This window comes from Dermacentor silvarum, chromosome 3 (assembly GCF_013339745.2).
Source record: "Dermacentor silvarum isolate Dsil-2018 chromosome 3, BIME_Dsil_1.4, whole genome shotgun sequence".
NCBI lineage: Eukaryota > Metazoa > Arthropoda > Arachnida > Ixodida > Ixodidae > Dermacentor > Dermacentor silvarum.
The window spans coordinates 190,058,953-190,083,208 of NC_051156.1; the positions used below are offsets into that span (position 1 = coordinate 190,058,953).

Consider the following 24,256-nt stretch of genomic DNA (forward strand, 5'->3'; position numbering starts at 1 on the left):
AGCCGCGGACGCTATCGAGATGATTGTTGTTTGGGCTGGCCGGTACGTATTTGACATTACCTTCTAAAGCGGAGCAACAGGTTGAAGTTGACACACATAGAGGTCCATGGTGTGTCGGGAAGTGTCGGCGAAAGTCGGAGGAGGCGGTGGCAGGATCTTTGCTAATGCCGCAGCCCGGTGACCTCTTCGCCTCATGATTTAGTCCAATATAAGCGTAACGAGAACTTTTCTCAAATGCAGAGAAAAATTCATTAGCTCTAGATAAGTGTGTCGTACGAAGGAAAAAAAAAGACAATGACAAGAACGGTAGCAACTAGTCCGTCTTTAACCTAGATAACGCATTGCGAGATAACTAAAAAAATTAATTCCCTCAACAACAATTCGTAGTGTCTCAGCAGACGTAAACAAAATAGCTCTGTATCTAGATTACCGAGCAAAAGCTTTAAACAAACACCCTTGTTGAAGGTCTTGATAACGCTCAGTTTATGAAATCTTAACTAAGAAAAATATAATACCTGACATAAAACTACGTACTGCTGCAGATGCTGCTCTGCGCAGCTAGGGAAATCTCGGAGGAAAGTCTCTCTGGCTCTCGTCTAAGCTTTTCTGTTCGCACGCCAGCTCGATCCTCGCGATATCCGGGCTCTCAACACTGCCAGTGCAAAAAACGCGAGTACAGTGCGTCGTTATTTTCCTTTTTTTCGCTCGTCGTCTACAACGACGGCCCGTACACACCGACAGCCCCCTACGACAGCTCGCAAAGCTTCGCACCATTTCCCGGCGGCGCCGCGCCGCGAAATCCCATCATCTCCCGGCGCGCCACAGTCGAGGCACGTCCTCAGTTTTCGTTCCAACCATCATCTTCACGCGAGGCTCCTCGTTCCCAGCTCGGTAAGCAAACCTAGAAATGATTTTAGTATATCCCCGCGCGCGAGGGACCGAGCCAAAAGAGAAAGCAGTGAGAATGCTTCACCCGGAAACGAGGAAAGAAACTAACAAACTACAGGCTGAGAATAAAACGCACCTATATGCATGCAGCGGCGCGATTTGCAGCTTGCCTAAGTCTCCCATCATCGCCATGCGGAGCTGGGGAAGAAGCCGGTGAAATTTCGCGTTTCCTGTAATATTGCTTGTTCTTAGTTTCTTTTCTTTTGCATTATTCAAGAAACTGGTGGAGTTGGCGGACCTTCGTCTGGGCAAATCCGTCCCGTGCAGAGAAGGCTACAGTGCTCGTGCCAGCCAATAGACAACGTTAGCCTGCTGCGTGTTGCGGAGAACGGAGGAATGGTCGCCCATTGTGGCCCACTGATCCTTGCGTGAAGCTTACATTCAGTCGTCATCGTGTGGGAAAGAGATCAGAGGCGGACACAATAGCAGAACACATCGGCTTAGCGGCTCTGTTTGACTGACGCAAGCCGCAGCTTTCACCGCAGTGCTCGGAGTTGGTGTACGCTATACAACTCGACGAAGGGGAAGAAATGCGCGAAATTCGAGTGACTAACGTATGGGACAGAATTCTAAAAAAAAAAAGACACGGCCATTGCAACTAAACCGGAAGCTGTGGAATTGAACTACAGTCAAAACTCGTTATAACGAAGCACGATGTAACGAAATAACGGATATATTGAATCCACCTTCAAATCGCCATATATATTCGTAGTGCAGTACACGCAAGAATGGATATAACGAAGGAATGGATATAAGTTTTTTTTTAAATTTTAGCTCCCCCTTTCTCTTCGCTATAACGAGGTTTTACTGAATGTTTAACTGGAAACGTAAATTACATGTTACCGAACGTATCAGACCGAGGGGCCGTTGTGTGTGTGTACGAGGTCCAGTCTTTCCGCCGCATCACTTGACCACCGAATGTGTGAGAGAGAGTGCTAACACCCAGTACCAGAGTGGTAGCGAAAATTCAGATTAGAACAACACAATCGGAAGGCTGCGCTTGTTCCATGTCACCCGCGATACCAGTCACACTGTTTCTCAAAACTTTTGAAGCAACACCGCGAGTGACAAGAACTGTAGCTATCTGCTGTCGCGCGATTCCTTGTAAAACGGCCACCGCTCCTAAGTTGAACGTGGAAGCGGAACACTGAACATGCTCTTTACGTTCTGTTACGGTTAACCAATCACGACTTAGGATGAGGTCGCTCCTTTGTTTTCCTAAATGACCTCATGTGCGTTTATTTCGAATGGACTGGGGAAGCGAGCATCTACGTGAAGACTTGAAATTCCAGAGGAAAGCAACAATATTGCTACACGCGTGTAGCAATATGATAAGGCGTAATAAGAAGACAGCTCTCTCTTTTCCGTGCATTAGTTATCTCCTAGTTAACTTTTTCTTGTTTTTGGCCCGTGGCTATGACATTTATGCAATAGTCACGTCTCGCACTTTAGCACTATTTCAGTTTCGTATGTATGTCTTTCTTTTTTTTATTGCTTCCAATAACTGCTTTCCCTTTCTTTTTACTTTGTTTTTGTTTTACCGGTTGTATCGGTTGCTGTATACTTCAGAGCTTGTGAAAAAAAAAATACCGAGAGCGCCATTATAAGTCTTAAGCAAATTAAGCCAACAGACAAAAAAAAAGAAATTAAAATGGACTAGTACGGTGTACTTTATTTAAATATTCTAGAAAAATAGGAAAAAAAGGCAGTTGACGGAAAAAACTACTCGCCGCAGGTCGGCTTTCCCTGTCTTCAATGTACGGTATGTTGGCTTCGTGCAGTGTCAACTAAAAAAAAAAAAAAAAAAAAAAAAAATCCAGCGCCTCGGTCGCTCTTATTCGTCTCGCTATAACAGTACTAAAGTTTTACAAACACACAACTCTCAATAGTTTGTTCAGTGCCTCGTAGCACGCAGCTCGCGACCAATTTCAGCGTCATGACCCGCAGATTAAAAAACACTGCTACAATGTACGCACACGCTTCGCATAAAAAAAAAAGAAAAAAAAAAACGAAATCTCGATTGCGAGTTCAGCCCCTCATAGACGCTTGCCTCTTTGGGCGAAGAGTAGAGAAGCATACCGTACCCTGGACTCGAGCGTCTGTATGGCGAGCAGGTGCGCAGCCTCGGCCGAGCCCTTGGCGGCCGCGGCGGCCGCCTTCGCGGCTCGCACTTCTTGCAGCGCCTGCGCGTGCTGCCTCTCGAGCAGGCGGCGCTGGTCGGCCGCCTGTCGCAGATGGCCCACCAGGGTCTCCAGGGCGGACGCCTCGCCCCGGGCGGCCTCCAGCTCAGCCGAGCGCACGCGCAGCTCCGTCTCCGCCTGCGACACCGGCGGCAGCACATCACGACGTCACTACATGCACACTCCCGACACGCGCACTCCTTTTGTAACACGTGTTTAGTTGGGGCGATTTGGTCAACACGGGTGAGGCCGGGTACTGCTACTCCTTATCGCTTAATTAACCACGCGGTGGAGGTCAAAGTTAGACCGGCTCGAACGGACAGACTGACACACAAGACAAGACAAGACAAGACAAGACAAGACAGTGTACAGCGAAGCTGCTGCCGACGTTAGGCAAGCACCACACCCACAAGTGCCGCACACATCCTCATTCTTCTAGGCGCTCCGCCAAGCGCAACTGTCTTACTCAACTAATTGAAATTTTCAAGGTAAATTGCGCGAGACAATTCGTAAAGTACGACTTACACACAATCTGCAGACATGATAGCTTCGTATTGTAATTGGAATATACGAGAAAACATAATTGTGTTACGTGGAAACTAATAAAAAAAAAACGTTTCCAGCTGCCGTTTGAGGTCTGTCTCAGTGGCCGCGGCAGCTAGGTGGCGGTACTTTTTCCGGGTGAGCGCAGAGTGAGCCCACGAAACACCCCGACCAACCAGTGACTAACAGCTCCGCTGTAAAACCAGCATTTGTTTAGTCACCTTCTTCGCTTCTGCGCATGCGCGTGCGTCGAATGCGCGTTGTAGGAAGTACAGAACTACGTTAAAATATTGTTGGTTTTATACCCTATAAACACTTAGACGTTTTCTTTTACACCACGTTCGATGTTACGGATCAAGCAGACGCACGCGTGCACAAATTCGTACACATTGATATCTTACGTACATCTTTGCTCAGATCTGTACACCATATATATACTCCATTGAAGTAGTCAACATACTCAGTCGTGGAGTACAACGCAGAAAATGGAGTGGCGAGCATACGATTTTCGCGTGGAGTGCATACATTTTGCACCGAAGCTGTTAGCCTCTAGTTGGTTGGGATTTTTCGTGGGCTCGTTCTGCGCTCACCTAATAACCGTACCGCCACCTATAGCGGCCGTGGCCAATGAGACAGACCTCAAACGGCAGCTGGAAACGGTGTTCTTCTTTGAGTTTCGGCGTAAAAGAATTAAGTTTTCTCGCATATTCGAATCACGTCTGCAGCTTGTGTGTAAGGCGTACTTTACGAATTTTCTGACGCAATTTGCAATGAGAAATGAGTTCAATAAAGTACTTGCGCTTGGCGGAGGTCCTAGGAAGTATGAGTGTGTATGATGCACTTCCGCACACGTGCCCTTGCGCGCGCGTCGTACATCGCTTGTGGCGGTGGTGCCTGTCTAACGTCGGTAACATGCTTCGCTGTAAATCCACTGTCACAGGTGTGAAACGGAAGCGGGTTTTTCATAATCATGTACTATGTTTTGTTGATAACGGTCCGGGACAGTGAGTGTTCGTATGCACATACACCGGAAGAATCGTTCGCCCGTAAAACAAAACGATCAAATTCGAACTCTCTTGAAATCGCTAGAAAAGCTTAAAAAAAAAAACGAAAAAAAAACCAGGAAAACTAAGATGTGAACCCTGCCAATGCTCCAAGACAAAAAAAAAAAAAAAAAGACAAGCGCTTTTTTCTTGGGGTGTCAAAACGGGCCTTCTGCTAATTTATTATTTTATTTAAAGGAATTTTTTTAAATTTCAGATAAGTGAAAATGGAGTAGCCTTAGGAGTGCTACTTCCAACATCCCCAGTTGGACCCTGTTTAATCCTATACATAGAAACCTTCGGCTCACACAATATCAATATATTTTGGCACGTTAAAGTATTTGCTCTTTTACAATAAGAGACCCTGCATGTTGCAAGCTTCCGGTATCCTGCACACCAGATAAGACAGAAAACAGGTAGTCGCGGTAGCGCGGCAAAACAGAAGCCTGCATATTCTCAACAGTTTTCTCTGCAGCTAAAGACAAATTTACAAATCGTTTTCGTCCTATATTACTTGAACGATTATACAGATCTGTGCTTGAGGCATGACACGCATTTCTTTTATTTGAACAGATAGAAAGAGGCGCCTGCCAAGTTGCGCCAACCATAATTAAAACACGCTTTTTAATGTCGGTGCAGTGAGCTGCTAGGACACCAGACCAGAATTTTCTTTGGACCGCAGGTTTACTGCTGCCTAGGCACGTGCAACGCCGGCTATACCAAAAAGCATTCGGCTCGATTACGCTAGAAAAAAAGAAATGTCAGAAAAGCAAGAATGCGCGCGCAGCTATTACTGCCGCAAAAAAAGGCTCACCTGGGCGTCCTAGGAAGGCATGCTGAGAGAAGGATAACACAGCGTCACACACAGAAAGAAGAAGAAGAAAAAAAAAGGCCGTGGTAAAAGTGAAAATCGGAAAAAGGAAGTGACGCAGCAAATTTTCTATTTTTTTCGTTAAGAAGCCGCAAGAAGGCACAAGAGGAAAAAAAAAAAGAAAATGCCGCAAAGCGTCGCATAATCTTTGAACCACAAAATCGATATGACCACACTTTCTTGCGAAGAAAAGGAAAAGAAAAAAGATTGACTTCACCCACTTTGGAGGTATCTAACAGAAACATCGAGGCGTGTTGAGCGTATCCGACAGCGTCACAATGTGCACAAAATCGCAAAAGAGCCACGAGGTATAGAAACGGCACAAATGAGAGTGTGCGGTCACCCGTGACGCATGCGCGAGCGATACCTGTCATGACGTCACAACCAACGTAATCTAAGAATGTGATAGCATATTTATAAAGTGAACGGTGCTTAAGTTCTCGCCCACTTTTTCGCATTCGGTCAGTATAAGAAACCAATCAAATAAACGTTCACACACTGTTACTTACATCCGAAAATTGGGATAAATCACTAGTCCAAAAGCAGACTGTCCAAATCTCATACCACCAGGAGGAGATAGTGATGAGTCAGCCTTTTTTTTTTCTACGGAATTTTTAAGAATAGCCTGCCAGGAATTAGCACAATTCTAGTCATTGAGCTCAATCGCTGGAACAGGCGGACATTACTCGCTGGAAAAAATCGAAATGCGCAAATGACAAATTAACAAAATTTATAAATTAAATTCTTGACTAATTACCTTACGGCACGTATTGCAATTTACGAATCGTAGCCGGTGAGTCAGCAAGGCGTATATACCTCGAATGAATCCTTGGGATGACACCGATTCCGAGATATTAATTTCCACAGTGTGCGACGACGTACGTAGACGTTCCTTTTATTTTTGTGCTTCAATGTATAGAACTGTATTTTCCTTAAAATATCACAGTTTCGCCATAAGGGCGAGGCAGGTGAAGGCGATAGCAACATGTTAGAATGCTACACGATTTATAAGACTCGTAGCTGCAGTAGCAGTATGAATTGAAGTAAACGTAAGCTAAGTCAAAACGAACTGTTCTGCTAGGGTTCCTCTGTTTGAATCCTGCCTATCGGACAATTTCATTTATGCTTATTAATTAAAGCCAACGTCTTTCTCAGCGACTTTGCGACCACGTTTCCGTATCGGGTATGTTTCGAACCACTTTCCCCGGGTCGATCCCGGAGGTAGTGCCCAGCCGCGCCAATAAAATTACATCATTTTCTGGTGTGAGCTCTATTATTGCTTCGCACTTCTAATATCTAAGCCTAAGATTTAAGATAAAAGACATGCATGTCAGTGATTTCTTTAATGACATTTGTTTGTGGGCTGCCGTTCTCAAAATTCTGAAGAATAATTGTGTCAAGAATGTAAGATCTTCTATGAGCAACTTCAGCGATAGAATGGTGTAGCAATATAACCCGCATATACGGCATGCCACATAGCATGGCATGGCATACAGCATACATATAATTAAATATATACGGAACTTCACGGGGACGCCGACGGCGGCGAGGACGGCCAAGAATTCGCTTGGAGTGTCCATATCATTGCGCTCGCAATAAAAAAAAAGTTGTCGCAGTTTCACCTGAAAGGTGAAGCATCAATTGCGATAGCAAATTTGTAGAGAGCTATACGGAGTAGTGATATTAGCTTTATCAGCTGTATAAACTTGGACATGCAGCAGCACCGGCAACGCGCAGAACTGTTGTCGACGCCATCGGCGTTTTGCCCGCGTTCGCTCAAAATGCGTGCGGCGTTGGTGACTGTTGCCGGAGCCTCTGATATAAATAGGCACTTGGTGCCGCAGCTAAACGTCGCCTCCCTTCCCTCCCCCTTCCCCCCCTCCCCCACGGCCTCTCGCGCATTTGCAAGAAGGCGCGTTTGCTCTACATATATGGTGATTGTAAAGGAGGAAAGAGACGCCTACTTCTGCAGCCCTTAAGGAAGCACGGCGCAGAACGCGCGTTTGTTCTCCGCCGTGCGTTCACTCCCCGAGAAAGAGCGCGTCCCTCGCGCCCTTTCACTCGCACATACAGCGTTCGGCGGCGCGCGGCCACGATTTCATCTCCATTGACGTCATACGGAACCTCACGGCGACGGCGACGGCGACGGCGACGGCGACGCCGACGGCAGAAATCTGCTTTTGAGTGTCCATATAATTGCTATCGCAATAAAAGGGGAGCAATGGTGCAATTGTCCAGCAAGTATGACGGTTCATGTATTTTTAGTCTTATAGCTAATGGTACCTGATGTCTTGGTACACCTCCGCACACACACGTAGGCACGCTAGTGATGTCAAAGTGTGGAAATTTAAGCCGCAGAAATTTTAAAGCCAACGCGTATATCACGAACTAGCAACGGCATGCTAATATACAGGACCCTGAAGGTGTTACCAGTCTTGCTCCGCAGACGGACCTAGTTATATTATTAAATTTTACTCCAAGAAACACGGGGAATGCTACATTCACGAACTCTAGGTACAAGGCGTATGACCTATATTTAATAATTACAAAAAAAAATCGCAGTTTCGCCCGAAAGCAAGAGCATTGATAGCGATTAGCAAACCATTACACATCTGCACGAAGTAAGATTCCAAGTTTTATCGGTCCTGTACTTGCAGTATAGACATGCATTTACTAATTAAATTAGCAAGCATGGTGTCACGCGCCGCACAGGCAAACATGAAACAATCTCACTCGATGACCGCGAACACACGCTGTCACAACGCTGGTGTGATGAAGAGCGCAAACCGAGGCGAGGGAACGCTTCTGCTGCATCTCCCTTCAACGCGTCTCCGGAATTGGACATTACGCGACCTCCAGCACTAGGCGCGCGCAGGGTCAGTGCGCATGCAGCCACCAGCCATCTCGGCTCGCCCAAACTTTGCACCCGCCGGAGATTACCTTCAAGATAGGACGCGTTGGCGTACGGCTGGGCTAAAGGTGGAGATCTGCCCGTTCATCTGCCACCCACCCCCTAAATGAACAATACAGTCTACTACTGTACTATGTATGTATGTATGTATGTATGTATGTATGTATGTATGTATGTATGTATGTATGTATGTATGTATGTATGTATGTATGTATGTATGTATGTATGTATGTATGTATGTATGTATGTATGTATGTATGTATGTATGTATGTATGTATGTATGTATGTATGTATGTATGTATGTATGTATGTATGTATGTATGTATGTATGTATGTATGTATGTATGTATGTATGTATGTATGTATGTATGTATGTATGTATGTATGTATGTATGTATGTATGTATGTATGTATGTATGTATGTATGTATGTATGTATGTACACCTCATTTTCCTGGCAATAAAAATTACTTTGTAAATACAATTAGCAGTCCGTACACTGCGTGAGTTATGAAACCTCAACCAGTTGGCTCTTAACAGCAAGTACATAGGCCCGCGTTCTAGCATGCTCGATCAAGTGATTATTCACGTGGCATCTATTGGATATGCGTAGCGAATAGAGATAAATGTTTTGAGTGTAGGCAAAATAGTCTATGTCTACAGAGAGCAAATAAATTGTGTGCATAAAGTTTCACCAGAGCCTGCAGTCAGAATACCCAAGGCGTTAGGCAAGTTTGGACAGATCGTTGCGAAGCGCTTTAGGTTTGTGAATTCGAAACCTTATTAGCCGACGCAAGGCTCTATAGAATTGGCTCTATAGAAGACACGCGACAGCGATGAGAACATCGAAAAGGTGGCTAACTCGCTAATCGCGGTACATTATTTTTTGTCAACAGTGATACAAAAAGCCCTGCTTGAATACATAATAAGACTGGTGAGACATCACATGCAATATTTACGTCGATTGCAACGTTATTTCAAAACCATTTGGTATATGTCCCTAATGACTGCGCCTTGCTATAAGACGAATAAAGCGAAAAGAAAAAAAAAGACACCTCAGGAGCGGTGTTCTTATTTGAGAGCTGTTGCAGAGTCATTGTGTAGCCCATGCAGACATCAAAAAAAAAAAAAAACAACAACATAAGGACATAGAAAGAGAACTGGCGGCAATGCAATAGTAGAGCACTTCGAACTTTGCCTCGAGGTCGTTTCGAAACGCAAACATCAACCGCAGAGCGCGCAATTTCTGGAATGGTCTGGAAGAACGTCTAAATGTTGCCTGAATAGAACACGGAAAAAAAAAGAGAAATAGGAGAAAAGAAGACGTTGTATACGCGGTATTCGCCTCTATAGCGCGATATTAAACCTCCGAAGATAACCTTCGGAGAATGAGAGAAATTGCGGCGTAGACGACGACCAAACATGGCAAAAAAAAGAATTAAAGAAAGCAAGAAAAAAAATCTATATATATATAACTTGGAAAGGCAATCGTTGCGAGGTAAGAAATAAAGTTGCGTATAGACGCTGAGGAAATATAACCATGGTGTCGGGTATCTATAGACGCACACGCCAAAGAGGTTGCGAAAAAGAAGGTGTCTCAGCCAAGACGGCGGCGAGGGCCGTTGTGTAGCTTTTGTATGAAACTTTCCCCGGGCTATATATCGTAAGTGCGATACAAGCAAGCGAACGCGTCGGGCAACTCAATGTTCCCGCTGCAGTCTATGCAGCAAAAAAAAAAAAAAAAAAGAAGACACTACGGCAGGCGAAACAGATTTTAATTCGTTTCTTTTCTTCCCTGAATGCGTAACAGTAGCCGTCAAATTCGTTATTACCCAGACATCCTTGAAGAGGCGGTAGCCGAAATGTATCCGTTACCAAGAACAAAAATATTCCGAGAGAGAGAGAGAGAGCGGATGGGCAGCCGTATTTTCAGAGTGAATGAGAACGCCTCGCTTACGCTGGCATCTGGGACGCATGAGGCGTATGTTAAGGAATACACAAACTACAGTGCATAGACTGCAGGGAAAGAGCACCAAAGTATAAATGAAACAAGAACGACCGTGGCAACGAAGATTCATTCCATGCAGGAATGTGAAAGACTGCGCGAGTCGAGGTAAGCCCTGGCCGTATGACAATGGAAAAGCATACCTGGCTCTCCATTTTACGCTACGGCTGCCTTGCAAACTCGATTAGGAATATTAAAAATTCTCACGGGAAGCACGCGCCGGTATCGTACAACGCCTTCGCTAGCCGGACGTCAAGATAGGCGGTGGCTAGCTCTTGCCTATCTATATTGCGACCTCCCGGCGCTTCGCAGTACTGCGTAGAGGGCACCTTTTCTAACCAGCGAGCTGGTGTGCCCGTTACATCGAACGATGCTTTAGTGCGGTTTGCCATTCGTACTTCACATAAATCACTACGGACTGACCGATTCAGGCGATAACGCAGGAGAGGTAAGCTCCTGTCAGGTCAACGACGGAGCGGGAAAAGTAAGTAAACTGGAATAAGATTATTGCGGTAATACGGCGGCAGTCTTCCTTAGGATTGGGCGAATGGTCGATCAAACTTCCCATTAGTCGATTAATGCCTTGACGCTGTAATGTCAACGCATCATGTGTGATGCGCCGAGTTTGACACCTAAATGTTGCGATTCAAGCACAGGAAACATGATTAATTTACTGCACATTTACTAATTCCTATTCTAAACTTTTATCATAAATAGAATCGTTTTCTTTTTCTTTTTTCCTTTTTTCTTGATTCGCTCTCCATGGCGAGACATTCAGGCGAACAAGTTGTTATAACTTTCTTGGATGCGGAACTGCCTTTGGGTATTACAGGTTTAATCGCGAATCATTTCTTTTTGTCGTGATTAATTAGTTAGGGTCACTTGAGCAGAAGCAGGGAGGCGTGGACACGCCAGTTTTGCTCGCTCCACAGCGAGGACAAGAATCCCGGGCCGAGCTACAATGTTACGACAGCGCATGAGCGCACGTCTGTTGGCACTCGGAACAAAATCTGCCCATTTACACGCTGCATCTTCATGCAGGCGAGACACGCCGTACAGTGGACTCCCTCACTGCAGCTGGACTTGCGGCTGCGTTGTCGTCCGGCGAGAGATTCGAGTCGCATATTTCGGAATTTCTTATCTCATCTCAGCCACTTCTATCTCATCGACCTAATCTTGACCGGTGTAACCGGTCAAGATTATGGGTCCCGTCGCGGTACACGGCGCATGCACACCACACAAGGCGTCCGTCGGTTCGTCTTGCAGCAACGGTTCGCCGTGGCGCGCGTCTAAAAATTGGGAGGACGCTTAAGCTTCGCTTTTAAGAGTGGAACGCGATAGCATTCAAAGATCCCTGACTGCTTCTCACGCTTCCCGACAACAGCAGCTTAAGCAACCGTAATGGTTACCTGGAAACACTGGCGTCGAACGCTATGCACGAAGGCGAGCTTTCTGGTAGAAACGCCGCCTCTTGCGTGGGGCGATCCCGGATAGGGAGCCTGGCATGCAAGCAAAACAGAGCTTGCATGTAGGCTCCCTAATCCCGGAGATATTGCACAGCCGCGCCAAAAAAAATTGCATAATTTTCAGGTTTCCGTTTTTGTTTCATACTTTTAATATTTCAGTCTGAGAAGATTTAACATAAAAGGCATGCGCTGTGGGTGTTTTGTTTCATGACATTTGTTTGTGGATTGTCATTCTCAAAATTCCGAGGAATAGCTTTGCCAAGAATGCAAGACAATGTAACAGTAATGATAGAATGGTGTGGCATACCTAACTATATTTGGAGGGACTGCGTGGTTGGGGGTGATTTTCTCAGCCGCGGGCATCAACGACGCCGCCGACACCGACGCCGACACCGACGCCAGATTTTCTGCGACACGGGGCCCTTAATGCTATCGCGTTAATATCACATTCGTCAAGTCGTTTTCGCACTGCGTTTTACATTCGGCTGGTCCAAATCAAACACGTTGATGGCCAAGTTGGTTCACGATGTTTTTTTACCCGAATTACGGTAAAATTCCCACGTACCCGATCAAGTGCGTGCCTCTCCCCCGATAACACCGTTCGTGGCTACGCCACTAGTGAAGCGCGTTAGTTTAGACGTCACCCCGCCTTTCCTCTTTCAGGTTGTTTCTGTTGCACGCCTTCTGCAGTCGACAGCAACTGTCTGTGCGAGTTTACTATATGATCGATATGTATGCCGTACTCAAGCAACAGGTTTCTGGGGTGACATTAAAAGCAATTGACCGCCCACCCAAATTGCATGTTTCTTTCTCATTTCGAATTGTACGCTAACAAATAATCGTTTTTTTTCTAGCTTACGTCATAAAGCTACAAATATGATTAATCGATTAAAATGTTCCGATCACTCTTGTTTAAATTTTTATTTGATGTCGTTTAAATTACTTGGAATGAAATCGATTCGAACAAAAGCAAATCGGATGAAAACAAGTTGACGCGAAAACAGCGCGACGGAAAAAGACTTCATTGTTCGTTGCTCCTCTTTCCCGGCGATTCTATCGACCTACTTCCTTTAATGGAGTTGAGTGAAAGAAGCCCAAGCATGGACCTTAGATAGCAACCAACAACGCCGAAGACCGCACAACGAATCTATTGGATGCAATCGTAGCCTTCGTGTGGGAGCGATTAGAGTCGGGGTACAACTATTAGAATCCTATTTATATTTGTACGCGCCTACTGCAGGCTGTACGTTACAGCCCCGGTGAAACGACAAAAAAGGATGGATTTCTAATGTGCGTCAATATGCACAAGATAATGGCGGCCCTCTCAGGTATACAGCGCTTAAATGGACACTATGCTGGTTTTGTCTGGTGAGGTATCTTCTAAAGAAAACTCGATTTGGCGTGTATTTAGCGTTATAGGATTAGTAATCAGTGGAGAAATGAGAGACATTGGCTACCCTATTAAGTTTTGCGACGAGACCGCAGCACCACAGGTTTTGCACTATTCTCCCCTGTTTGGACAGCATTTATTTAGGACAAGCTTCCGAAATACACTACAGCCGAGCCTTTTGTTCCTTTAGAACACACTCTAATTTCTGTCTATGGATAAGCTATCGACTATAGTCCCGAGCAGATGCTTTCCCGATCTGATGACGTCACAAGGAGTTAATACGAAAATGCTCATCTTTCCGTTTTTTTTGTCTTCCGGCTTACCAATACTCCACTCACGTCAAAACTGGCATACGTCTCAGGTATACTAGTACACTGATTAACCAATCAGATTTAACCTAAAAATTGATATATATTATTACTTTAAGGCTAACCATGCAGGGTTAGCATAGCCACCAGAAAGTCCCGGCGTGCCCATGGGTTATTAATAGTGCCCCTCTTTCTGCAAAAAGGAACTCTACTCGGATACAAAAGTGACAAAAGTGGATACAAGAGTGAACTGTAATCGGATACAATCTCAGAGCACTGCGTACATTCGCTCAACGAGAGCTTTGTGCGCTTGCGATGAACGCTCGCTCTTGGTATACTGACCGTCCGTAGCCTGGCGACTTCCTCCTCGAGGGTTGCGTTCTGGGCCTCGACCTCGATCTTCTGCTCCAGGGCTTCAAGCAGTTGCCGCTCCTGCGAAATAGCACATAAGGCAAGTCAAGAAGCGTCAAGTCTTCAAAAGTGTTATGTTCTTGTAGGCTACAAAAAAAGGCATGTTTTGAGAGGCGGCAATCACCTTCTCAACACTCGAGAGATTGAAAAACAATTACTCAATTCGCTTTCAAGTGCGAACCAAATGTCATGGCGAGCGGCACAGAATCAAATCATCAAATTCTAGGATATCGAGTCGCGAAGTTGGGAGGTCGGCTCTGCGGGACGCCGTAGCGGGGTGTCTCCAGATTAGTTTCCACCATCTGGGCTTTTTTTTTCTTTAACGCCCACCTAATAGCAGGAGCGCTTTTAAAAGCGAAGCTTTTCATAGCGAACCTCGTCGGGTTTTAGTGACCGTGGGTGCTGCGTGGCTGTACTGTATCCGAATAGGTGTACCAATCACAGCCGGAGGACGCGCGCGACATTCCTGGCGCCACCACCAGATGGTTTCCTGGCACCGCCACCAGCTGGCGCCCGCCTCCGCGCACCCACGGCAGCGGCGGCGGCGGCATTGCATTAGCCTCTCTACAGTGCCTGAATAAAACCTTCCGGGTAAATTTGTGCGGACATTCAATAAAAAACAAACTCGCGTTTTGGCCTCTTTTATGCGTTCACACAAAGCTTCGCTGCATGCAGATTCCAACTCGTTGGAACTGCTGAATTTTTCGCATTCGACTGGCACCAGAATCAGCAACAGCCGCGGCAGAAAATTGAACCCGAGACCACGTGATCAACAACGGAACGCCGTATATAGCCACGAAGCCAGAAGGCGGCAGCCTAGAGGAACCAAAATTTTGGCAAATGCGTTTGGCAAATGCGTTTGGCAACTCATTGCGTTTACACAAGCGATTCACGGGTCAATTACGTCACATATATAATGAGAGACAAGTGCTTCAGGCATTTTTTTTCTTATCATCGTCAAGAATCTGGCTGCACGCACTAATACACCTGACTTTCCAGTGTCCGCGCTTCGCCGCATCAACGCCTGCGACTTCAGATTATAAAATACTGCGCGAAGCCTGCGCTAAGTGGCAAAGGTACGCCAAACTCGTTCTGTGAGTAGATGCCCGACACGTTGCAGCGTTTTCGGGACTGCGAGAACTGTTCACCGTGGCATGAACCTCGTGCTTCGCTCGTGCTATACTCGCGAGAGAGACGATAATTGGCCGGATATTTGGCCCGTGTCGACAACCGCCCACTTTCTGACAGTCTTCTTTTAACGCGAGATCGTTAAGGGCCCCGTGTGGCAGAAAATCTGCCGTCGGGGTCGGCGTCGCGGCGTCGGTGTCAGCGCAAGCATCGGTGTACGTGGCATCCGTGGCGGAGAAATTCACCCCGAACCACCCCGACCACACAGGCCCTCCGCCTGGCGAAAGGAGTTAGTGAACAAAAATTGAATTTCTCAAAGTAAAATGCGTCAGAAAAATCGTAAAGTGCGACTTAACTACAACCTACAGACATGATAGCGTCGGATTGTAATTTCAATATACGAGAAAAAAGCCTGATAAGCAGCCAGGGATGTTTGAATGATATCGCGTTCCACTATTAAAGGCGAAGCTTAAGCGTCCTCCAATTCTGATGGTGTTTCGCTGTACTTTGGTTCTAGCCAACATTGAGGGGAATGTTGATAACAGAGCCTTTCTAAATTTTGGACACGCGCGCGCCTCGGGGCAACAGCAAACAATTAATAAAATAATAAAAAAAGGTCCTAGAGCCTTCACATTTTGATAAAAGACAGCTTAAATTTCCCGTATAAAAATGTCTTCCCAGCAATGCATTTGTGTTTAAAAGTGAAGCCGACTTTAAGGGGATCGGTGTAAGCTTGAGCTTTGTAAGCCGGCTTTCTCACGTTGTGTATTGCAGTGAAGCCTACTCATAAAGAAAAATGCGATGCGAACGAGGCCCGTTAACGCTAACGCGTTCCGCTCTTAAAGGTAATTTTTTTTTTAGGTTCTTGGCCAAAAGGCTGTGTATTGCCACGATGAACATTGTGAATTTTTTTAGAGAAAGTGAACTGGAGATACGGTTGTTATAATTGTTACCAATTTTTGTTTCCCTTTCATATTCATGGCCCTTTACTTTTCTGACGTCATCATCATCATCATTATCATCGTCGTCATCTTCTTCTCCTCCCTTTCTCCTCGCTCAGGTTACCCCGACGCTCAGAGTCGGGCTAGATAGAACACAATTGTATTCTAGCCTGACACTCAGACTCCCAGCTTTATAGTAATATAATTATTCTACCTCCCTCTACCTCGGGAACGGCACGCAGAGACGGCGGCTAAACAAATCGTGCTTTGTTTATAAAGCGTTGCACAGCAGCACAGACGTTCCAGGCCAAAGTACGGCCGACGTTGGACAACATTAGACCCACGCGTGGCAACTTTGGCACAATATACGACAGCCAACATGTGACCCCACTTACAGTGCTACTTCGGTTGCCAACAACGACGTGGTCCGAAGTAGCGGTCTCAAACGTTTCACTGTCCAGCGGATTCCACGAGACGCCGTTCATATAAATGCTCGCATTGGTTCCATTTATTATATCGTTTGCGCGAAACGGCCCGCGTGAGCTTTTAAACGCGTCATCAAAATCGCGCTGAAGCTTGCTGCCCCGTAAAATGTCCCGTGTCTCCGGGCGCGCCATCCCGACTTGGCACGTCGCCATTGCGGCGGCGGCGGCGGCGGCCGCCGAATTGTTCCCGAGGCGGTTGTATTCGTGGAACTGTGAGCTTGTTCATTGGCGCCTGTAAGCCAGTTCGCATTCACAAATAAAAAAAAAGAAGAAAAGAAGAAGAAAAGAGAAACACAAAGAAATAGTTTCGTCTGTGTTCGACCGCTATAAAGCAATAGCGGGCGTCAAAGAGGGTCATACAGTGTAGTGCGTGTGCGAAGCATTGTAGCCAGACGATTTTAGGCAAAAAGAGAAAAAAAAATGGGTTAAGAAACGTCGCGGTCTAGCTTAAAGTGCGAAGGGGTAACAGCGATGTAGTTTCTGAGCAGCTCCGAAGATGTGCCGCTAGCGAATCGTCTTATTTATTCACATCGGTTTTATTTCGTACTTAATAAATAGTGCTTAAGATAACGGGCTCGCTGTGACAGTAGTTTGCAGCCGATAACCCTTAGGGGAGCACTAAAAGGCAACACTACTACACCGGGCGTCCCAGCTAACTTTAGACAAGCTCGTAAAGAAATACTGGTATAATATACGATTATGAGACCTCGGTGTCCGCTGGTCAGTTCCTTTCCGCCAGCAGGACAATTTCTGCGTGCTCATTATCCGATTAATCAGAGAATATTAAATAAATAAGCTTTGACTTTTTCAATTCAGGGCATGATTTCGACGAGAAAGTTTATTGGGATCTAGAACAACCCATTCAGTCGTCTTCACCACGCTATGCCATCCGCTATTACTTATTTATTTATTTCTTCCCAGCGCTTTACTCATACCGTGCAAAATGCATACAGCGCCGCGTGATTGCGCGCCCGATCACAGCGACACCAGCTTTCTCAAAAATGATTTAAAGGAACTAACGCTGCCCATAAAGTATATACTGAAGTAATTCCTACTTAATTAAAAAAAGAAAGTCTAGTTAAACCCCCAGAGTAATTAGGTGGCAATGTCGTTGCGCTGCTCCGCACGAGGCCGCAGTTCGACTCCCGACCACAGCGGCCACATTCGAATATGGGGAAGAATGAAAAATAAATAAATAAATAAATGAAAAGTCGCACTTTCGCCCGAAAGGCGAAGCATCAATTGCGATAACAAATTAGTAGAGAGCTATTAGTAGAATTTAATGGGCCGTATAAAGTTGTAAACATTCGCTTACTAACTAAATAGACAAGCACGGTGTCACGCACAGGTAAGCACAGGTAAACATGAACACATGTCGCTCGATGACCGCGGAAACTCGCTGTGAAAACGCCGGAGTGAGAAAGCGCGCCAGCAGCAGCGAGCAAATTGACCTTCGCGCTGTCTCTCGTCTCACTTCAACGCGAACTAAACGTCGAAACCACAGCGCATACGAAGCTACAGGCACTCGGCGCATGCACTTTGTCCCCATCGCAGAGCGCTTTGAATATGAGGCCCGCGCGGGCGCGCACTTCGCCCACATCGCAGATCGCATTCAAGATACGGCGGCCGAGCGGCCGCGCTGCGAGCAGCAGCCGACGGAGCCTCCTCTCCCTCTCCATCGCCTCGCCCCCGTGCCTCGCGTGCGAAAGAAGCCCGCGCACTTCCGGCCTGCCTTCCTTCCTCGCGTGCGCTATCATGGAGCAGCGATTACCGGCTCAACCTCGTACGCTTTCACTCGCACAGACAGGGTACGGCGCGCGAATTTTGTCGCCGTTGGACTTTAGACGGAACCTCACAGCGACGGCAACGGTGACGAAGGCGACGCCGCCGGCAGACATGAGCTTGGAGTGTCCATATAATTGCTATCGCAGTAAAAAAGAAAGCGCTCGTGTACCGTGCATTGACGCACGTTAAAGAAACCGAAGTGGTCAAAATTAATTTTGAACTCCCCGTTACGACGTACCTCACATTCACAATCGGGTCGTACGTTTTGTCCCGTAATACACCGGCATTACATTTGTTTGAGAAGTCGTAAAAAAAGCGTTTATTTCGACGTTTAAGTCAGGGACAGGCCTCTGTCCCAAAATAATAAAAAAAATTACTCGCCATCCTCAGCTCTGCGAAAGTGGATGTCCAGAGAAGCTGTTGCAAAACCACCATCACAACTGCCGTGGGGGTATGTAATGCTTTATTGATGGTTCGGATGCTTGTTTTGAGCTTGTTCTTTGTTGAAACGCGTATGCTGTACTGTGTGTTGTATGCGTGATCCCAATGAATGTACGCACTGTTCCCTTCACTTTGCTGAGCGCTTGTAGCCTCTGTACCCGTGTACTTAGATTTAGTACATCCGTGTACTTATTTAGGTGCACGTTAAAGAACGCCAGATGGTCCAAATTAATCCTGAGTCCCCCACTACGGCGTGCCTCATAATCAGATGGTGGTTTTGGCACGTAAAACCCATAATTTTTTTGTAGCCTCTGCCTTACGGCGGTATGAGCCACTGCATTTTTTGCTTGCTTAGGGGGGTATGAGCCATTGCTGATGATGATAATTTTAGTTCACGGACAGGACACCAACAAAATGCCGACCACGGATAGGCTAACAGCTTCGCTATAAAAATAATTTCTTCCTCTCGATTCATTCGCATTCCTGCTGACTCCTATGCGACAGGGGTTGTGAGCCCGACTCCGCGGCAAACGACATACCGGTTTTTACCCTAAGTGCTACAGTCGCGTTCCACGCACGAGCCGTTTATGAACGGTAACGCGACTGAAAGAGAGAGAGAGTGTGTGTGAGCGCCCGACAAAAAGGGGAGAAATACAAAGCGTTAGAGGTAACAGAAAAATACACGCGCTTGCGGTGACTCGAAGCGCACGGGCGTGCGCAACACAGTATCTCGCGCGCGTTCCGTATTTAGGGAAACGGGCGGAGAGTTGGAAAGGAGACACGGACGGCAAACGGCTCCCTTGTGCGGCAGCGGGGTAGACGGCTCGGATTCTCCTCTCCCCCCCCCCCCCCCGCCTTTCCCTAATTACCGGGGGCAGTGAAGCAAGGCCCGCCTCCAGCTGCAGGCTAGAAGGCAGAAGGCTCCACATACACACACACACAAAAAAAAGGTCGTTCGGCGTGTCGCCCTTTGTTGGAGCACGTGCAAGAAGCGTACGCGAGATTCAGGCGCCGCAGATCCTTGTTTCCCCACTTATCCTCTTCTTTCCTCTACCTTTATGCTCTTCGTCTTTGTATTTCTTAACTTCTGTGCTCGATGCCGTTACTTCCGGGTGAAGGAGAGAGAAAGCGGAGGAAGAGAGGAAGGGGGGGGGTGTACGAATCATTCTTGAGCGGGGATTAAAACACCTCGCGCACCGGAGTCTGGGAGGAAGGAGTGAAAGAAAAAAAAAAAAGATCTGGACTTATAGAGACCGCTGAACAAAGGCGCAGCTCGAGAGTGAAAACGAGCGTTAAATTTCCGGATCCGGGAGTTATCCGGGAGTCACCCCTGCCCGCGCTCCAGCTACCTTTATGTTGCGTAGCGTTCTGGAGGCGGTGGGGAATGGTAGCGCGTCGGCTCTTCAGAACCCCGGAGGACGAATTTAAGCGAGGACGATTCGTTGAGTAGCTGCGCTGGCCGACAGGTGCTGACCTCTAAGAACGGTTATAGCGATGCCGATGCCGCTGTCAAGCTAGAGTTCCTGCGTGCTGACAGAAAGTGTACACCTCGTTAAATCGGCCCTTTGATTTCCTGACGACGGCGGTAGCTTCCACGACACTCTCCGTACGCTGTAGGATACAGTATTCCGTTTTCTGACTACACATAGCTCTCCCCTCCCCCTCGCCCCCTCCACGAAACCTTTTTCAAAACCCCTACGCCTTGCTACAAGCAGTCGGTGACATAAGTTTATGAGCCGCAGTGTCTGAAGAAAAGCTGTACATATCGACCGCCAAGGCATGGTCAGCCTGCTATTAGAATATCTAGAATGTAGTATATACGAAAAAAAAATGTCATGTTGTACGCTTTCACTGGCAACGGTCACAAGCTACTCGTTATACTCAACGTTTTTATGAGACGCCATGGTCCGTAAGCTTTCGATGCCGATTGTACTATCTTCCCAAAAAAGGAGTGCCTATCTTAATTAAATGATAGAAACACACGTGATGACGGAAAAAAGAAGCAAATATATATGCTTCGTTGCTCACTTTAAGGGGGAACGAAAGGACAGCATGGTCTGAATTGAAACTGTTGCTGCACTATATGCCACGTTCTGTTGCGCCCTTTGGGGACGAGAGAAACAACTAATAAATTGCAGCTTCCCCTAACTGGCCTCGTCGAGAAAAAAGAAGGGAGGAACAAAGTCGAATCGTCTGAGACGACGTCAACGGATCAAAGAGGAAATACGAGTAAATTGCCGGCTCCAAGTCGAGGTGATCGTGAATACTTCAGCTGTTCTCGAGAGAACGAGACGGCTGTCTGAAGAAGCGAAAAAAAAAAGAAAAAGGAAAAGAAAAGCCAGAAAGAAGTATTTAACGAAAAAGAAGGAAAAGAAAAAAGCGCTAGCATTCTGTCGGAATTAAGCCGCAGGGAAGGGAATGGCTGAGGCTTGTTAGAGCGAACGTGTGCGTGAAATAAGACGCCAAGGGGTTCACTGTAAGGAAAAGAAGAAGAGGACATGAGAAGAGGAAGCTTGTTTCCTCCGTCTCGCTATTTTTCCTTTTTGAATAGAATATCACTAGTGAAACATATTATATATTATTGCTGTACGCGCGAGAACAAAGTGGGAATTATTTGTAGCAAGCGATGATGTTGATTCTGCTTGGAGGAGGTAGCACTAATGAATAGAAGTGAAGTTAGAGGGTAGCAGTTAACGTGAAGATGTAATAAAAAAAAGAATCAGACTGCAGCACGGTATACATGTTACATCCTAAAGCTCTCAAGAGTCTTAAGCGCAATATGGAACGTATAGCTCAGACGACGGGATGCGCGTAGGAACAGCACAGCGCACCTGCAGGTTGAATTAAAGGTTTTTTTGTTCGTACGTTCTCTTTGCCGTTGGCCAGCCGCCTACACTAACAATGTATCCAGCGTCGTGATTGGTTACAATTTGTTCTTACGTACAGTTCTAGCGTAAGAACTTTTTGGGGAATAAGGGTCCTGTCATACTCGTTCGCTTGTGCCATCCTCTGTGCTCTTCTCCATGTTGAGCACGAACCAACTATGCCAGCTTAGAGCCTTTTCCTTATCAAACTCATTGTCATTACAAACGCATTATCGAAATCTTGTAGCGTTGCGATACAGTTTCTAAAGCCAACAATAGACCATTTCTGTATAAATCCAATCCAACGTGATAACTGATTTTGCCTTACGCACACTATGCGCTGTACATGAATGAACACAATGAGCACCAAGGAAACTACGTCCGTAGTGTACGCCGCCCGCCTGGCAGAACACAAACTCAGTACGACGACGCGTACGAATTCCAAGGCCAAGTGTGGCGCTCCAAGCGCGGGAGTGCCTCGGTAAGCTGCCCACTTACCACATTCTTCAACTTGCTATAGACAACGAAAGAATATATGCGTTGTGGTGCTTTGTCCGAAGAAATGTTTAAGGAATGACTTATAAAGCGGTACAAGTATATATACAGTTGCGATCAAAAGTCTGAAGACCACAGATGCCATTGATTTCTTTTTTTTTTCATGGCCGCCTAGGCACACAGGCTGAAATGAGGCGGTACAACATAAGTGCGCCTGTTGGGCCAATGCGTTGAGTTTCAGAGATGTGCAAGAATAAAATAAAATTTTCTTCTTTGCCGATTCTGTGGCCTCTGTACTTTTGCTCCCGACTGTATATACGCAGAGACAAACATATGAACACGTTGTAAGGCCCGTACAAGAACGAAGGTGCCGCAGCTTAGTTACGCAACTTCCGGCATGATTTGAGAGCTTGAGCACAGATTAAATTAGTTCAACGAAGTAATACTCGAGCCCATTTTTCCTTTCATTTTAGTCGATCTAGGAAAACGAACTACTTAAGGCCCACCTGGAGGCGGCATTGCAAAAGAAAAAAATGAAAAAAAAAAAAAAAAAACTAGCCTAACTGAAAACGTGGCGCGAAGCGCAGAATACCGGAAGCCCAACACCGCGAACGGTACAGGAGTTTTCCCAACGCAAGCGCACTTTAAAGGACTATATATATTTCCCTCTCCCCCACGGACGCCAAGTAGCTAATCGAAACGTCAATATAAGGGCGAGAAGTCGATGCTGGCGCCGTCTGCACGTGTCACGCCTTTCCACGTCCCGCCCGAAGATCTCGTTCATCTAGACGGCCTACTTAGCTGGGGACGCCGGCAGTGAGCTTGTCAGCGAATAACACGGCGTAACTGCAAATACAAACATGAACATCACTTCCGCACGGAGAAGAAAGCAAAGCAGAGGAAGAAGGCGCGCTAAACAACGGCCCTGCAAACACGCTAAACACCCGCAAACTATATATACCGTAAGCGCGCCCGCAGCAAGAGCGCATCCTTCTTTTGTGTTCGGAGAGCGGGGCTATCGGAAGCGGCGGCAGAGCCGCCATGGGGTTGAACAGGGACACAACGTCATTATCTTCCCCAATCGGCATGGCCGGGCCTTTTCTTCCCCGCGGCCGAGGCGCCGGAAACGAGCTACCGCAATTCCATCTTTCCGCTTTCTCTTGCGCCTTGCTACCGGCTCGCCTACTTCCGGTTGTCTCTCTCTCTTCCGCCTCCTCCGTCACTATACATGTCGACTACAAGTTCCGGCTCCGCGAGGCCTGACGAATGCAGCAGAAAAAAAACACACACACATTCTCGACGACGACGACGTCGCCGCATTGTTCTTCCAACGCCGCACGACGACCGTGTCCAACATGCCTTTCCAAGGCCTCTTTCCCTCCTTTTGCGATGCCCTCATCCAATCCCTCTCCTCTGCCATTTTTTTTCTTCTTTTCATTTTCCCCTTTTTGTTTAGTATCCTGGCAGAGCGGCGCAAAACCATCGCACGCAGTCTCTGCCTACCTTTCTGCGCTATACTCACCACCAACGAATGTGTTTCCTACCTTCATTCTTCCTTTAAGCGATCAATGCAAGACGAATCAAACGAACGAACGCAAAGAGCCTAGCACCGTCCGTTCGATGTCGCTGTACTATAGTATTCAGCACGCCCAGCCTCCCATCTCCGAAGCCCTCCTCTCTAACCTAAGGGAGCTCGTAGAGCGCGAAAAGAGAGATAGAGAGATGAAGGAACAGAGGGAATGACGGAGACATCGTGCTCCGCCCAGCGCTGCAGTGGACAGATCGGTGGCGACGACGAACCACGACCGATGGTGGAGGCACAAAGTAAACGGTTTAACGGAAAAGGCTGGCAACAAAGAGGGGGAGCTTGATTTGAAGAAAGCCGGGCGCCTGGTGGATGCGAGCTGCGGCTTCGACCACTCGGAAGGCACTTGGTCAATGCGAAGCGGCCTTGGGGTGCGGAGCAGCACGCTCGCGGCGACACAAAAGGTCGAAGTATCGCCGACAAATCGCGTGGACTAGGAATCGTATTGACTTAGCA

At 46.8% G+C, this 24,256-nt stretch overlaps 1 protein-coding gene across 1 annotated transcript in view; it reads right to left on the bottom strand.

Annotated features, from left to right (window-relative positions):
* The window catches only part of LOC119446299 (uncharacterized), a 394,554-nt gene that overhangs the window by 97,994 nt on the left and 272,304 nt on the right, over positions 1 to 24,256 (bottom strand). Inside the window, 2 exon segments of the mRNA XM_049664068.1 lie at positions 3,033 to 3,266; positions 14,008 to 14,097. Coding sequence (XP_049520025.1) covers positions 3,033 to 3,266; positions 14,008 to 14,097 — 324 coding nt within the window.